An 18,314-nucleotide genomic window follows, 5' to 3' on the forward strand; every position below is an offset into this window, starting at 1 on the left:
GTGATGAGCGGTGGGGGTTAAATTTTTAAGGATGTTTCGAGCTTTTCCTGTGTTCTTTGTGTTATATCTCGTTCCTTAAATTAATTGGTTCGGACGCATGCAATTCATAGCAATGTTTCGCTAGCAATATTCCTTGCTTACGATAGTACACTTTGCCATGAATGTTGAATGACTAGAGATCGTCCACATAACGGCGACGTTATATTCACCGCTCTTGAAGGTGAATATAACATTTCTGAGCTTGATTACTAAGCTCAACACCTTTGCCATTCACTTTGTGAATGAAATCTTCATTTATTCGAAAGACATCACTCCAAGTCCAGGATATTTGAAATATGGAGAATTTTCAAAATGACTGCTGTCGCCATTGGACCAAAAATCTTTTCAAGAACTCGTATTTAAGGCATTTAAGAATCGTAACACAGTAGTTACGATCGCCAGCAGGTCAGATCGATTGACCGAAATTTATGTTTCTTCAAACTAATTAAAGCTACTTATTTTAAGACGATGACGACGACTGTGAATGAAGTTAACAACGATAAAACAAAGGTACCGGATGAATATATTTATACTATTTTTCGTGGTGTTTCGCTTGTTTTATTGAAAAAAATCGATGAGTAAATTGATTCGTAACCGATGTACATGTAAGCTTGTTATCAAACCTACGGCTGCATACCTGTATGTTAACGAACAATTGCGTCTGTGTTTTTTGTTTTAGTCCGTTATTTTGTAGTTCTTGCTATTCACCTCTGAAAATTATGCTAAAACAGTTATTCGCCTCAGGCTCACTGAACATCCGTGAATTTTCACCTCGACTTCGTCTCGGTGAATATTCACCAATGTTCACTCCGCCTTCAGCGAATAATTCTTAAATAATTTACAACAACAACAACAAAAACTGGCAAGGGCAAGCTTACTGTTGCAAGTTTCAAATAACAATTCAGTCTCCGCGATTTTTCTAAAGCTGGAAAGTAGCAAAACTGACAGGAACAATAGATATCGGCGTTATTTGAGTGTTCCAAATTTTATAGTTAGAATTCTACCAAGATTAGATTAGATTGCTCATTTGCTCTCAATCTGTATGAGTTGATATTTGGTTCGGCCGCTCTGCCGAACCCTGCGTTCATTAGTTGAAAAAAATCGCATATTTTGTAAAATCAAAAACATGCGGATCACACCAAAGCAATAGCAACCTTCTCCAGTTAGGTTGCTATACCAACGGTGCGAAATCACAGTGGCTAATTAAGCGCAGTACCTTGAAGGGATAACCTCTTGGATCAGGAAGGGTTACGGGTAGGGTGTTTGGTCGATGACTGCTGGTCGTTATGATTAGGTTATCGTTAGGCGATCGTTTGAAGTGTATGTTGAAGTAATATATCAAACACGAAAGATCGTCTTTGACCACATTTCCAAACACTGAGAAGAGAGTTGAAAACACGACGCGTAGCGGAGTATTTTGACCGAATTCGTGGTGTTTTCAAATGCGATCAAACCCTATTTTTCATGTTTGATATGTCTTCTCAATCGAAACTAAAACTAAACAAAAAACCGCTATGCTAATATATGGCAGATATCCAAACACCGTCACGGTCAAGGTTTCCTTTGTTTTAACTTGATGAATTATTATTGAATTTGAGAATGGGATTTGAATCAAGCGTTGCAAATAATTAATCCTGAACCACTGACAGACTAAAATGTACGTAATGAACACGCTCACAAGTTGTCCTAAGAAGACATGTACAATTGATTGACTCCACATAAAACACTTTATTTGTTTTCTATCTTCTACAAATGTACAATGACCATCAAAAGTCTACAGTTATGTAAGGTTAAATGCATTTTCGTACCTTAGTGTTTCTTAAATATATTATTGCGGTACTAAAATGTTCGTAACTTTTACGATTACCAAAGTAATCAAAACTATAACAAAATTCTCGAACGTGATTGGCCATCAGCAGCCTGATTTGAGCATTAATTGGACAGTGTACGCGTCATGCTTGTAATTCGACAGTACGTGTTGCGGTGCACTTTATTGAGTAAACTGCTGTGTCTTTCAGCATTCATAACGACGTTTAATCGCTCAGCGCTCAATCGATGGTTTGTTCGTTTCTCGAAGTTTGTCATAGTTTTGATTAATTGGTAACAGGGCTTCGCGTCGTCCAATTCAGTCTGTAATCATACTCGTGATTAACAAATCGGACTCCCGCTTCGCGGTTGTCCGATTTTGTTAAACACTAGTATTACAGACTGAATTGGACTCCACTCAGTCCTATTACGTACCATTATCAATCACGAAATTACTTACCAATTTTTACTTACAAAGCTCTTAATATTGTTTGTGTATTAATTGTTCGAACCCTTAATTATAATATTTTTTTTTGTTACTTACACTACTTACAACACTAATCATAAAAATTACAATTTCGTCTAATGTGATTGGTTTAAAAAACCCCTATTTTCCACTAATTCACTAGCCAAGTTGTCATCGGGCAGTTTGCTATCGGACAGTTGAATAAGCCAATCGCATTCAAAGTTGTAGGTTAAATCAACCAATCATTTTCAAAGTTGTAGTTTAATTTCAGAGCATCATTAAACAATTTACGCCTCCTTTGTCTGTCTTTTAATGCAAACTTTCCCTTTCTTTCATAACTTGGCTCTTCTTTTCTCGGAAATTGTAATTTTTATGATTAATTGGTAATAATATTTCTTGTCGCCCAATTCGGTCAATAACTCGTGATAAACTAATCAGACTCCCGCTGCGCGGTTGTCCGATTTTATTATCACTCGTATGATTACAGACCGAATTGGACTCCGCTCAGTCCTATTAACATTACTTACATAATACTTACTCATAAGCTATATATACTTATGGTATACTCACTACTTACACGACACTTAAACTACTTATACTTGCACTACTTACAATACATATATTTCAATTACACTAGTCTAATTAAATTACAGGTGATCTACTTACAATGCTCTTTTTGTTGTTTACAAGTACACAACTTGTTCGAATCTCTGATATATTTGTTTGGTTGAGGGCTAAACAACGAATAATTCGGATCATAACCTTTAATTCTGACAACGGCAGTTTCGTGTTACCAGAGATTGAGTACCACTCCTGGAATCTATTCCAAAATGAACGTCCCTGCGTACAGTGTATAAACAAATGCCACATGCAGTTTGGCACTCAGATCAGAAGGAAAAAAGGGACAGGAGGGCGAGGCAACGTTTTTCGTTATTTGCCGAAAAAACTATTCGTTGGTAAAATTCGGTAAATGATTTTAACTTGCTATTTCAGCACCAAGTTCCTCATCGAAACTGAAAACTAACACAGATCTCCGATAATGCCGTTGTCTACACCTTGTGCTTAAAATCATATTTTATTAATGTCAAGAATCAGATTGAGATATCTTTAAGCAAACACCCATAAAATTGATTAGTTACTTTGCCAAAATTGAAAGGAATTGCTTGCAAATTTGCTTTTAGTTTTAGACAAATTGTTGTTTTTGTTGTTGAGAGACAAGCCATGCAGACGTTTCTAAGTTTACAAACATGGTCCCGCTCAATTTAATTCTCGTCTACACGAGCAATTTTTATGTGTCAACTTTTATATGACAAATATATCTGATCGAGTCAGAGATGGCACTGCAAATATTTGTTAGCAGCTCAAAGTTTAGTGCTCCAGTAATGACTTTGGACAGCAGAGATACGCAGAAACAAGGCGGGGCTGCTTAATGGCCTCAGAAAATCTTGGTGCTTACGAACATATTTGCCACATTTTATGTGACGAGTCGTCTACACGAGGAATTTTTACGCGATAATTTTCATGTGACAATTCTTATTTCCTTGTGTAGATGAGTAAAATTGGCCAATTGTTATGTGACAAATAAATTTGCTGAAAAGCTAACGTGTTAGCTCTTATGTGACAACTAAAAGTTCGCCAGACTAACAAAACACTGGAAACGGCCTAGTTTGAGAAAGTTTAGGACCCGAATGAAAACTTGCAAGGGTTGATAGGGCTTCTTGTCTACTGAAATATTTTATTATTTTTGTACCAGCAAGCCATTACGGAAACTCTTTCAATGTTTCAACTAATGCTTACAGGACTTGTTCTCGAGTTTGAAAACAGTTCAATTTCATGGTCATGTTGGCTTTTGCCAAAGTAACATGACTAGTCTTCGAATAACTAGCTCCAGCCAAAGTAATTTTCCTACCAGACTTTTGGATATTTTAATTTACTGTTGTGTGATTCAAGAATGTTCTAGTCTACTCGACTGTGCAATTGAATATATGAAATGTAATATCTTCAGTACAGAGAGATTATTTTTGGTTAGTTTTGGTAAAATTGGGGTCACAAGAATTAATATCAAGCTAATTTCGCTCAGAGAAAAAGGGGACGCGTTTATCCCAAAATTAAACAATGCCTTTATAGCAGGTTTAAGTGATTGTCACAAAATCAAAACAAATTTGAACACTCCAGTTAAGTAAAAGGGAAGACAATCCAATGAACCGATCAAAACTCGAAGCAATTATTGCATGTAGCTGACGCGAAGTGCGGGAAACCGCGTGCGAACGAGTGACAATTGGTTTTGGTTTTACTTCTGATTGGATGCATAAAAGAGTGGCGCGAGCTTTTTTAAAGCCAATCGTGTAGCGGAAATTAATGCAAAACCAACTACCGTGAAAACCGATCTATCACGGTTAAAAATGTATTGTTAAATATTTTAGTTACTGTTTTTGTAATCCCCTAGAAATCCACAAAAGGAAATTATGATACACTATCAGTGTCCCTCTCAAAAGTTTCAACAATAATAAACCCCATTCACTTTCATATGTAAGCTCCTGAGGGGACCTAAAGGAGCTACGTCACAGTTTGCACAGCTTGAAAAGTTTAGCTCGATTTTTCAAGTTCGTCGTTTGTAATCCGTGTTAATTTTCTCCATACTTTACCATACTTGTTTTTTTTATGATTTATTATTATCTGTTTGGTGTTTTTCTATCTTAGTAAACTACTATTTTCAAGTTTCCTTCAATTTATTGGCAATTTTGTACGTGACTGAGCTCCTTTAAAGCGAAGTCAACGATTGTTCGGGAGTTGAATCCCGTCCCCGGGTGAGTTGGGATTCATAGTATTACCGTTACCACAGAACAGCTTCTTTAAGAAAGCGCGGAAATCCTTCATCTGTACCAAGTAAATAATGAAGTTAATAGTGCTGTTCGAATAAAGCAGCGCAGCGCTAAGATACCTTGTCATGAAATCAGTTTGAAAATCAATGGAAGGCTTAGCCAAAGCTATATAGGCTGCATAATATGGTAATACTGAATATGGGATGATGAAAGCAAACGTTAAAACGATAAGAATATATGTTCCACGGAGTTTAGCAGCTATCAAGTTGGCCCTGATGGCGTTGGTGCGCTGAACAGTTATTCTTCTTTTTTGCCGTGTCCATAATGTCTTCGCAACGGCAATATTAAGGTAACTTAAAATAACACCAGGTATAACGTGCTGTAGTATTGAATAACATAGAACTATTATTTTAGAGGTAAAATAACTGTTGTCATATTTGCAAACTACAGTATAATGTGTGTCGTTCAGGTCATATCTTACCCCATTGAACGTTGCTGTTGGCCCTAAAATGAAAATTGAGCCTATAAGCCATGCGGTAAAGATTAGTTTGCGAACAGTAGAGACACTGAACGAGCGGGGAACGGCACGAGTTGCCAAATACCTCTCCACACTTATTACCATTAAATTATTCATTGTTATAGAAGGGAAAAGTATGGTGAGAGATCGAACAATTGTACATGTCCAACTATGTTGGAACACATCAAACATAATCTGAATACAAATCAAAGGAACTGAAATTATATTACTCAGTATGTCTGAAAGAGCTAAGCTCTTAATGTAAAAGTTAAAGTTTCGTACAAATGGAGCGGTTTGCATAAATGACTTGGTCTTTTTCTTTGTCGAGATAAAGTAGTAAATTAGCACATTGCCAAGAAGTCCTACAATACCAATAGTTGCCAAAAGTGAGAAAAGAACGAGTTTAGTGGTGAAACCTGCTGGTGTGAACAGGTAAACTCTTCTTTTCATCCCTGTGCTGTTGAAGAGAGCAGACTGATTGGACAACATCTGCGAGCCTTCCATGTTGGCCTTCTGAAGAGAAAAAAAAAAATGTAAGTCGTAATAAAGAAGAAAAGAGGTAATTTTTAAGCTGTGAATTGTATTTTATTCAACTTTTGGCCTTAAGCAGGCAAATCTACTGAAATACTTCAGCAATGAAATCTATTCCAGAGGTTCAGCCTAATTCGTTTTTCTAGCAGCTGGCCCTGTTTTCAAAGCACAACAATTAGTCTGTTTATAATCATGTTAAAGGACAATATTGTAGAATCTCTAAAGATCTCAACTTAACGTAAGAAAAGCAGCATTTATAAGGTACAGAGAACTGCCTCTTACATTGGAAAATTATTTACCGAGTATTTCAAATAGCCTTTGCATTTTGGGCCGTGTGAAATCGAAAACATGATAGTGTTGTAAAACGTAATAGTTGAAAAGTAAGATCGTCTGAACTGTAGATTTTATTTCGCTTAAACGTTTGTTCAGTTTTCGAGTAAGCATGTGTGGAGCAACATAAAGATTTTAAAATGTAAAATGTCTCACAGCACAATCATGTGGAAAACATACCTTTACAAAGTGTAGACGGAAATGCCAGCTGTCTCTTACATTTTGGCTCTCGCAACTTGTATCTGAAGCAGTCACTGCGAGGAGAACTAATTTAGTGGAGAGATGAAAAACAGAACTAGCTGACGATTAATAGAGGGGACTGGTTATGAAGCCCGGCAAACATCAAACGAGCAAACAAAGATTTCAAGGTTTACGTTGGAAGGTCCACGACCTTAGACAATCTTTTTGCTGTGCGGTTAGTTCCTCAGTACGGAGTAAACAACTATTGTGTTTTGCGCACGGTCAAGGCCAAAAAAGTGAACAAAAACAAAGACAACAAAGAACTTTGTCGGGTTTCATAACCATTCCATCTGTTAACTATGCTCGCACTAGCTGAGTTAGCTGGTTGTCTTATCAACAACAACAATAACAACAACTACAACAACAAAGGCAAAACTGACGACTCTCCTTTCACTATAAAACCACCCTGAGTAAGCAATAGAATCCAACCAGAGCAAGCTGAATTTCGCGAGGAGCTTAAATACTAATTATGGTACAGTTTTTATCTTCAAAAACGGAAAGTGAATTTTCATTAGCATTACATCATTGACCATCGGGCGTACAACAGGAGAGGGGTAGGGTGGATGCCTGGAGGCCACCCCACCTCACCCGGAGAGTACTTCAGTATATATTTCCTCTAGGATGCTAACAATCACTGTTTATTAATCCCTGTTCAAAACTTTGATCTGTCAGCTGTTGCTCTGAATCATTTGGCACTACCATGGCAACCACATTTTGACATGCACAGCAAAAACAATTTACGCCTGTGTACTAAATTATTTACTTTTCTTGATAAGCATTGAACAGTACTTTGTTAGTTAATTTTTCTATCAACTTATGTTATTTTAGGACTTCGTGAGAAAATTGCGCAATCCAAGATTGCAAATCCAAGATCCTGGCCATGGAATAACATCGTGCGACGTTATATGTTAGCGTAGAGCAATAGCTATCCGTTAAACGCAAAACGGAGGGTTTTTATCCCGCCCCTTTTTTTCACGTGGGAGTATAAGGTAGGCAGGGTCCGCACATCGCCGGAGAAATTTGAAAACGTAGTTTCATTTCTATAGCAAGGGCTATCGCCTTCACTAATCCGTCACGAAAACCGGCGGAGCTTTTCGACAACACCCTTCAAACTGGGGGAATTTGAAAACGCCGGCTTTTCGTTTTCGTGTGGACGGAAAAAATTTCATTTGTTGTAGTTGAAAACGGAGCTTTTCAAAAATGATGCAGTCAAAGTAACCATGTTACTTCCCTGTCTGAGTTTTCCTTAAACACAAAATAATCCAAAATGACGAGTGATTGTCGCTTTTACAAATTACTCCATGTAGACAGAAAACATTTTATGCGCTTTCATAGTGAAACCTCCGTCTTGCCGAAATTCCTACAGTTTCGTGTGGACGCGTACGGGGCCTACATTTATTACAGATGCTTGTATCAATACGAACAGGAATTTTCACCAATTTCTTTTATTTGATTGAACATTACATTGGTAATTACGCGGAGACAGTAATACGTGAATGAATTTGTTGCAATTTCATTTTTCTTTAAACTGACGAAACTTAAAATATATATTGAATTCTTACCTTAAGTATTAAACTGTTGGTAAAGAAATCTTCCAGCTGGTTTCAATGTTGCTACTACCAGGTTCCAGATTGTCTTCAGTTTCAACCGATTACAAGCGATATCTAAATGTTAAAACACACTGTGTTTGCAAGAGAAGGTAATAGGGTGGGGATTTGGAATTGTCCTACTGTTTGAAGAGTAACGCCTGATCCGATAAAGGATTTTAATTTTGGCCTGTTCCAACCTTTTACATGTATGGCCAAATTTTGTTTATGCAAGCATTTGCCCAATTTATTTAAAACCTAGTTTCAGAAAATTCTTCACATTGGAAAACTCACAACATAGATACTCCTCGTAACAGAAAATTAAATCTTTCACAAAAAACTATAAAATATACTGCTTTTCGAGACATTGCACAAGAAGAAAAGCTTGTTGGGAATACACCATAGAAAACACACGCCTATAAAATTTGGGTAGTACCAGAAAAGAAACAAGTTTTCTGATGAAATTCAATGATTGCATGTTAACCGTGCGTATGCGCGAATTTTGCAAGTTTTTTCCGTGCCATGAATACAAATGTATCCCAATGTTCACGTTATGACGTTTTCTTTTTTTTTTTTTAAACAAGAAAACATTGTGTCTGCTCGTTACTAAAGTAAGACGCCGAAAAAATGTGATCGCGAAGTTCTAAAAACAGTTAAGATCTTATGGTTAGGTTACACTAACCTCATTCCTTTGATTAGGTAGAGATGCCTACTTCTTTCCTTGGAAACGAATGATTGCGCTTTTTCTCCCTGCAGCAGGAATATTTATTGTCAAGAATTAGTGCAACGTTAAGATACGGTTAAACTGATTGAAGATATCTCACACTTGTTTACTCTAAGATGCGATATGTTTAACAGGAACGTAGAACAAATAGAAATTTGATTATTACTTGTAACTCACCGTTAGAAGATGTTTAATGACATCAGCGGTTGTCATGTACACCAGAAAACGTGATGCGAAGGACGCGAAGTTCGCGTTTTTAATTGCGACTTTGGAAAATACCTCATGAATATTTTGAATGGCAGTCTTCTCCAATGTAAAAAAGAAGCCTGTTCATTTTGATACGAATCACGTTCGCTTCCAATCAAAAGTTTAGCAGAATGAATTTTAATCTGAATTCAATGGGCATTTTATTCAACGGAAATAGATTTACCTTTATAACTGCAGACTAAACGAATAAAATTGGTGGGAAATTACATGTGTGAAACTCTCTCATCGCACACAATGGTTAATGGTCGCCGCACGTACGCTTAGTTAGAATAGAACTGATCGTCTTTTTTTGGAAGCCATTTTTGAAGGGTAGGCAACACGAGTCAGAAATTGCAGTGTCTTTATGGGAATTGGTTTTCAACAAGTTAATGAATAGCGCAGATACGAAACTGGGGAAAGCTTGCATTAATTAATGTAATTTGAGGGATGTAGTTGTACTAAAAAGTGTCCAGCTGCGTTTTTAGTTCAACATACATTTGTCTATAGATTCTTAGGCGAGAAAAACAATGAATGAAGAGGGCTGTTGTATCCAAAATTCCCAAGTTCTGTGGGCCGTTTCATATTATTATCTGTGCGTTTTATCTGAAGGATAACATAGATTGAAAACAAACTTGATAGTTTGGAAGTCAATGATAAAATTTAAAAGTTTTAGAGAATAACTCTCTATAAGAAATGCTTCATTCTCCAAACTACGGTACTGTCATCCTATGATTGTTTTATGAGGCGCTATCGTATGAAGCAGAGCGAACTTTGAAAAACACGCAAATGAGATATATTGAGGGAGTTTCTTTTAGATGTTTCAGTGAGATATGCGGCTTTCTGGTGGTAAGAAAGTGACGCAAATTACGGGATTAAACAAAAGACTTGATCAATTAATGGTAACCAATCAAACGCAAAAATTTCCAATTTTTGATCGATATTCATAATATTATTGTGCGTTGCACAATTAAAGTAATCAATAATAATTCCTCGCAGTACTTGTCTCTATTCAAGACTTGTTATTTTACTTGAATGCCAAAACGATTTCCCAGCCTCATGCTTTTCACGCCACCAAAATCTACCTTTAGCTCCGCAAGAAAACCCCAATTTGCCTTCAACTTAGCAAAACCAGTGTTTCCAGTTGATACACGTCTATCACTAGTGATTGAATCTTGCATAAGTTCAGTTTCGTGTATTCCAATCTTTGCGAGTTGTAGAAAACAAGGAAAGAAAAACAGTATTGCAGCTGTTACAATAAAAAAAATAAAATTGTGATGAAAACTTTCTATGTTTAGCGTTTTTTTTTTTTTTTTTTTGTAAAAAGGGAAACTTCAGTATTTTGTTTCTCGCATTAGTCGATGTTTTCTTTGCTTTCATCACTTTTGGCGTTTTGCACAGCAATTAGGCAAGACTTTACCAAGCTCAGTCATACTTATTAAAACACAATTTACAACAGCTGTGCCGATGAAAGGTCCAAATGGGAAGAAAAACATACTCAAAGCCGAGGTTCAGTTTTGGTATTTTTGTCTAATACGACAGTTTACTCAATGCAAGTGAATATATGAAAGATCATACATCAATCAGGTCTTCATATCAGTTTGCTCAATATTTCTCATATTTTTTACACACTTAGCAATTAACTCGATTGCTGGCGGCCCCTCCGCTATTTGTTGTATCAGTTTTCTCCTTTACTCATAACAGAAATGTTTTCTATGCGGCTGAGCGACGCGAAAGAGAATAGAAAGTAACACACAGAAGCTCTCTCCGATTTTTGAGGAACTTTACCCAGATAAGACGGCGATGACTAGGACGACACCTGTTAGAAAATGCGTTTATATTTGACTTCAGGATTTGGCAGTTATATAGATCTGTGTCTGTCTGTATAAATTTCCCCTGCTAAATATGCTACGAACATGCAAAGGACGGCTACGATTTGTTCAAAGGTGCATAATGCAAGTACAGCACCATTTTACTGTTCATTAAGCCTTTTGTCTGGCGAAGTTATCGTTGCTATGTTTTTCGTAACGGGAGAGTGCGAGGCTATGACACAGGCTACGAAGTAAAGGTAATAATCACATGATTTCGAATGCAATTTGGAATAAATAAGCACAAGTAAATTTTTCAAAGGCTAACAAAATTGCACGAGCCCTACAGGCTCGTGCAATATTATTCCAGATTGCACGAGCATAATCATGTGACTACCTGTTAATAATACACATAAAAGCATGCTACTTAATGTCGTCTGCACATTGTTTCCTTGTCAGGCTGCAGTGTGTGCTTGGTCTTCAAGTACCTTCAAACATTCCCAAAAATATTTGCAAAACTTCCCCAAATGTTCGAAAGACTTCGGCGAGCTACGGGTGATCTTCGGCAATCTTCGAAAATCATCGAAAATCGTCGGAAATCGTCGGAAATCCACGAAAATGTTCAGGTGATCGTCCCAGGTGTTCCAAAACGTTCGGATGATAATCGCTGATCTTCGGAGGGGTTCGGGTGATGTTTGGAAATGCTCGGAAAATATCCAAATACCTTCGGCTTTCTTCGGAAGGCTTCGGGTGAGCTTTGTCCACCTTGGTAATACCTCGGATTACCGTCGATAGTCATAAGTATCTTCGAACTAGCTTGGGATATCTTCGTTGTAATTCGCACTGGTGTTTCAAATTTGCACTCGTGTTTCAAATTTGGATTGGTGTTAGACATGAAAACTGTATTCCAATCGCAGTCGAGTAATGTTAATTTTCAAGAGCATTATTACAAAATGTTCAATTCATGATCGTTCAATTTACTACTTTTTATTCTCTGCCAACTGAATTAACACATGGGAAAAAAACCTTCTTACCAGTTGGTGTGTTAATTGGAAGCTGATTTCTGATTTTTGCCATGTGATTTGTTTTCTCCTGAAAAGCAACATCCTTTAATTTTGCTCGTTTTCTGAGCACATATTTTGAACAGCTGCGAGAAAATGATATGTCAACAGCTCGTACTCTCTCAGACAACGCAGTTGATTTCAGTTCATACATGAACTCTACAGGCAAAAAATGCCCTGGTTGTTCCCCTCAAAAATCTGCAAAAAATGTTTCCAAACACTGTCACAGCTGTGATTTCCCTTGATTTAACTTGGTAAATTATCTACGAGTTTGAGAAGAAATAAATCAAAATCGGAGCTTTATCTTCTCTCCTACATATTTGTTTAGCGTTTTAATTTTTACAGGTTCACCTTTAGTAAAAGCACAGTGGGAAAAACATCCGTTACCGGACGTTAAACTTGTGATTCAGGCCTCAGTTTGTCAAAGGATGTATACAATCGTTTTTTAAAAGAAGAAATTGGTTTTCCGGTCCAGGCTGAATATTCTTGTTTTTCTGTCGATTTTAGGCTGAACTGTTCTTGTGAGAATTCTTAGTTGAAGTAATTTTAGAGCCAGGCCACAGGCAATGAAGCCTGATATGATTTAAGGCTGACACATAACTTCTTACAGAAATGTTATCAGCATCGAACACACGGCTAGTGCTGTAGTTTTTCTTTGTTGGTTAGTTTTGCCGTTTAGAGAAATGACGAATTTTATACGGTTTCGTAAAAAACATATAATTGTATTGTATTTACAAATTTCCAACACACGAAATTGTTTTCTTTTTAAAATCTCGGCCGCAGGTTTATTCTTAGAATATTCTTTAAATTTCGCACATTTCAGTCTCGATATTCTGTAACCGGTTATTCTCACTACAATCGAACCTCCCGTAAGTGACCACGCAAAATGTCAAGTCTACTTGGTCGCTTACGGGAGGTGGTCGCTTACGAGAGCTTGGACGATATTGGGTCAAAATTGTGCCTCATTAGCATATGGCAGCTGCAGAGACTTACCCCGTGTTTTAAATGTTTTGTTCGTGTGAAAAGTCAATTCCGAGAAAAAATTCGGTACTATCAATTGGGAAATTTCAATCTCTTGTACTACCCAGGAATGCAATAATGTTACAACACTTTATCATCCAATTTTCGCTCTATTATCTGTCAAGAGATCGCTTACGGGAGGTTTACAACAAAAGAATATTTCAAACTTTTAGCTCTAAAAGTACAGTGGTCGCGGTCGCTCACGAGAGGTGGTCGCTTACAAGAGGTTCCAAATATAGTGATTTGACTTGGAAACTTTGGTATTTTGGAAAACTGGTCGCTGAGGAGAGGCGGTCGAGATCGCTTATGAGAGGTGGTCACCACCGAACGTTCGACTGTATAAACTTCTGTGTTCTGCAGTAGTAGAACTGGCCGATAGTGATTAACTGAAAGAACAAATCATGATTGCAACCAGCGTTAACATTAACATTAATAGTTTCGTTGCAACAAAAAGCAGTGATGCAGTTTACAAATGTTTGTAGCTATCTTACAAAGTCAGGCCCAAATCCGCTCAATTCCTTTCAAGTGTCCGTTTACGGGAGCTTAACACAAATTGAAAGAAAAGTCTAGATCGTAAGCCCTCCAAGTGTCTGCGGCCGCTCACGAGGATGTCCGCTTACGGGAATGAGAAATAGAGAGTTCAAACGGGATCGTAAGCAGAGCTGTCCGCTTGCGAGAGCGTTCTTTAAGAGTGACTTTGGGCTTAAAACACGTCGGAGAATATCTAGAAAGGCGGCAAAGTAAACTAAAAGAGAACTAAAAACAGAACTCTCGTGTCAATTATCTAGACAAACTTCTGCATTTATGGGGTACGTACCAATACAAAATGTTTCAAGCGAAGTTTCAAGTCGCCAAAATGAATGTCAGTAGAGCATATGTTCTTCCATATGTTATCGAGGACTCGCTTTACAAAACAAAGTTGTCTTTACTCTGTTTCATTCTGGAAAACACCCATACTGTTACAAAATTAAAGCAATGAAACTAAAATAGGATTCAAAGTGAAACTACGGTTAGTATCTATGGTGAAATGCCGTGAAAGCGTTCAGTAGCTTTCAGTGGCTTGAAAGTATCCATGGTAAAACGCCGTGAAAGCGTTGGCTTGCACAGTCTCACGTGATGGACATGTGGACGCTTTTCTCGACCAATCGTTGCCTGTTGTGTCAGTTTGAACCTGAGTTGTCGTCAGCTCAGCGCGCATTATGACGTCACAATGGATTCAGGTATAAAAGGACGCGCGTTGACAAGAATCGTCATTTTCTCGTTGTCTCTTGCAGGGTTAACTTTACGACGTTCGCCTGGCAAATAAGAGATTATGGGTTGCGTATTCAGTAGAAATGAAGCTTTGAGCTTCCGGAAAAGGAGAAAGGTGAGCAAAGTTCAAATAAATCTGAACTTTTCTCAGAATTCGTGAAGAAGTAGGGCTTTTCTGCGACTGTTTGTTCAAACGGTTTTCATTAGAAAAAAAAAAACCGTTAGGCTTTGTGACGTTAATGCACACGCCATCCAAATTTGAAATTTGCGCGAGATCTGGGACGAAACTGTTTGCTGGAAACCTGGTGACTAAAATAAATTCAAATCCAACGGTCACATCCGCGTGCAACATCTGTTGAACACAGAAAATAAAAGATATGTCCACTGCATAAAAAAAACCGTCTGTATTTTGATCACACCGAATACATAATATTTATTACGTATGCCTTCCATAGTAACATTGTCCAAACATCATGACGTGTATTTAGAAAGGTTTTGAACATCTCCAGAGGTTGCAATTCTTAATTGTTCACGCGCACTGGTGGTATTTTCATGAGTTTTAGTTCAGCCTTCGTTCGCCTTAAGGATTGTTGAAAATGCGTCAAACCTACGCGGACTTTAAAAAAAAAAAAAAAGTGATGTAGGTCTTTGTGTCGAACCAGGAGCCATAATCGGGGACGGAGACCGTAAGTCTCGGGATTCGCGCGCACCTATGATATGGGACAATTTTTCTATTTTTAGAGCAAATTGCGCCATCATGACGTCATATATCCGCGCGGATTCACGCACGTGTCGGGGGCTCTCGCGTGGATGTTGTCACGTTGTGTGATCAAATGGTGAGAGTTGAGAGATTCTTTTGCGTATTTTTCACAGCGATGGCAGGGAATAAGGCAGGGAATACGAACCAGGGCGCTTATATGTAGTTTTATGCTCTGAACTAACGAAAAAGGTGGGTTTTTCAGGGTCGAAAACAAGACTTCAATCTCGCGCTGGGAATGAATACTAAGATCTGCTCGCGCTAGTTGTAAGCTTACGCGTATGTTTTTGCGTTTGTTCTGACTCAAGAATATAGCAAGAAAACTCTACACTCTGGTATCGAGTTAATTTGTGAGTTTCTCAGACAATGGTTCATCATAACCAAAACCTGTTCTGACGGTTTCTTATTGTTTCTGCTTGTTTGGTGAGTTTGCAAAAGTTTTTGACAGGAAAGTCTGACGCGTACAATTAGCTCATTTGCATAGTGCAGCTCGTGCACTTCAAGTCCGAGTCGGTGTTTGAATTGTCAACAAATCTTGACAAAGATTTCTTTCGTTATCTTTTGCGCATGCTGAGATGCTGTAACAAATTTCACGAACCCAAAAAAGGCTACTAACATCATGTGTGTTTCTTCAACATAAGCATAGTGAAGTTTTACACTGCGAAAATGAAAATAGACAAGGAGTTCTGATAGCTCGATCAACTAACTCGAAATCGTTATTCCAAGTTGATTAAAGAAAGCGTCATCGTAACTTTGCTGATTATTTCTGCTTTATTCACATATTTCCAGCTTAGCTTTTAATATGTTCTCAAACATTTATCAATCTTAAACATATTTAAAAACTATAGAGTTATTGTTTGAGTTCGATGTACGCTTTCACACGAAAGAGCGGCGGAAGTACAATTTGTCATGTTTACTGACTGTACTGAAAACACGCATCGGCGGGCGCTCTCATTCATTGACAACAGAGAATTTACTGGATTTTTACACGAATAAAACTGAGCAGTATCTACGGACGTAAAGTTATTGGGCCTTGGATGAAACATCAAGCGTTGCTTAAAATTCAAGCGAAACTCAAACTAGCAATTATTTTGTGTTACTTTTCGGTCGCGATAGACTGACAAATTCCTCGCAAGTGTGTGGCAAGAGGAGCTAGGAAACTATGAAGCCCTGAAGCTCTCCTATACCTAAATATATCCAGCTAGTTTTTTGCTGTGTAATGGAAAAGCTGTTAATCTTCAACATATGTGAAATTTAAAGTGGAGTAATGTACAGCTCATGTAAAAGAAGCATCCGTCGGAACACAACTTGGTCAGCGATATATATAAGCTTACAGCGGAACATACCTAAATTCGACACTGTCTTACTTCACTCAAACTGGAGCAGCTTACGACGAAAATACTTAAGCAAAATTCCAACAGACGTGAACGCGTTGAGTTGTGGGCCAAAAACATGAAAATTTTCGGGAATTTCGGACGCCATTTCCTCCGCGCGACATCCGCAAAAATCCTCGCAGCATGTACGCGCGTGTGCCGCAGGCGATGGCGCAATTTGTTCTAAAAATAGAATTATTGTCCCATATCATGGGGACAACCCTAATACTAGAAATGGCGCGCGCTTACGGTCTCCGTCCCCGATTATGGCTCCTGGTCGAACATTATTCAGGATGACCAGAATTTTAAGGATCGAAACTTGCAATGCGACTTCTCAAACATCGTCACCCTTCAAAACTCCGGTTTTCTTTCACACGATCGCTTTTTCTCAGCGTTTTCGTTAGGCAACTGGGACAGGGAAGGGTTGTCTAGTAAACGAAACACTTTAACACTCCCAAGGTTCAATTCAACGTGTCTGTAGTCTTAGTCCGGGAATTTTTCCAGACACGATACTTGAAACGCTGCTAAAGATCATTATACTGAAGAAGCACGTTAAAGTAATCTTTGATCAATAAAAAACACACCTGGTTTTGCACCCAGACAGTGGGCGATTTTCACAATTATTGAAAGAACGCTTAATGCAATATTTTTTTGGATTAAAAATCCTCTGGAATCATAGCCTGCGAACAGGATCCCGGCGAGCGCAAAAAAAGAAAAGAGGGAAGCTCTCGGTTAGCTTAGCCGCCTATTTTTCTTCGTCCTATAACCCAATCGGGAGCCTGTTGACAGGCTACCGGCAGCACAGAAAAAACCACGAGTGCTAAGATGGAGGAATTTTCTCTCTTAAATATTGCTGAAACCCGGCCTTTATTTAAAATCAAACAATCTGACATTGTTGCTTCGCAATCTATCGGAAACGCGAAAAGTATCAGAATGAGATGTTATACTTTAAATTTCGTCCTGTCATTTGTATAAAACACATTAAAAAACACAAATGCTAATTTACCGTCATAACGGAGTTCTTGACGGCAGATCATACTGTTTTTCCCGAGTGTTCAAGATTTGATTCATCCGCCAGTAATAGAACACTCTCACAGCTGCCATATTGATGCAGTAGGAAAAGTAGGAAACATTCCATTCTTTGCCGGGAACGGTGCCGGAACACGGGGACGCCACGTGAAAAACGCTACATTGAGAGGATCAAAACAATCCTTAATTGAACGTTTTCCCGCCGATAATTTCCCTAATTGGTAATATGGAGAGAGCTTTGTCCGATTGACGTATCTGAATTATCCGGAACGGAGAGATCGCCAAACCAAACAAAACCAATCATATTGTTCACTTGTTATTTCTTTATGTTTGAGTACACTAGTAATATTTTTATGGTCATATGATTTTGATTTAGAAAGCGCCTATTTGAATTCAAAGTTTTCATATTCAGGCGAAAAAAAAAAAAACAGGCATGAGTAGCCTGCAGAGAATATCTATGAATTTTATGGCTGCGTTAAATTAAATCTAAATTTCCAGCTCATAATATAATACAAGGCTATATAACGCTCCTTCGTCCATCAAAAGTGCTGACGTTTGTAAATTTGTTTCTCTCTAGATACCAAAGATATACCATGGCCGTGAACGCCTCACAACATCCTTATATGGCGTTCACCCCGTTAAAAAGCCAATACAAAATTACCCCATACCCCCTAAACCAACCGAAAATCACCCCACACCATCTAGGGGTGT

At 38.0% G+C, this 18,314-nt stretch overlaps 2 protein-coding genes across 2 annotated transcripts in view; one reads left to right on the forward strand and one right to left on the reverse strand.

Annotated features, from left to right (window-relative positions):
- Nucleotides 1-18,314, forward strand: part of LOC145477895 (dipeptidyl peptidase 1-like) — a 214,226-nt gene that overhangs the window by 106,141 nt on the left and 89,771 nt on the right. The window lies entirely within an intron of this gene.
- Nucleotides 5,084-6,154, reverse strand: LOC145480072 (galanin receptor 2b-like). Its single transcript, XM_081458552.1, has one exon. The coding sequence runs from the start codon at nucleotides 6,152-6,154 to the stop codon at nucleotides 5,084-5,086; it is 1,071 nt and encodes a 356-aa protein (XP_081314678.1).

The sequence above is a fragment of the Orbicella franksi genome, chromosome 2, assembly GCF_964199315.1.
Source record: "Orbicella franksi chromosome 2, jaOrbFran1.1, whole genome shotgun sequence".
Classification (NCBI taxonomy): Eukaryota; Metazoa; Cnidaria; class Anthozoa; order Scleractinia; family Merulinidae; genus Orbicella; species Orbicella franksi.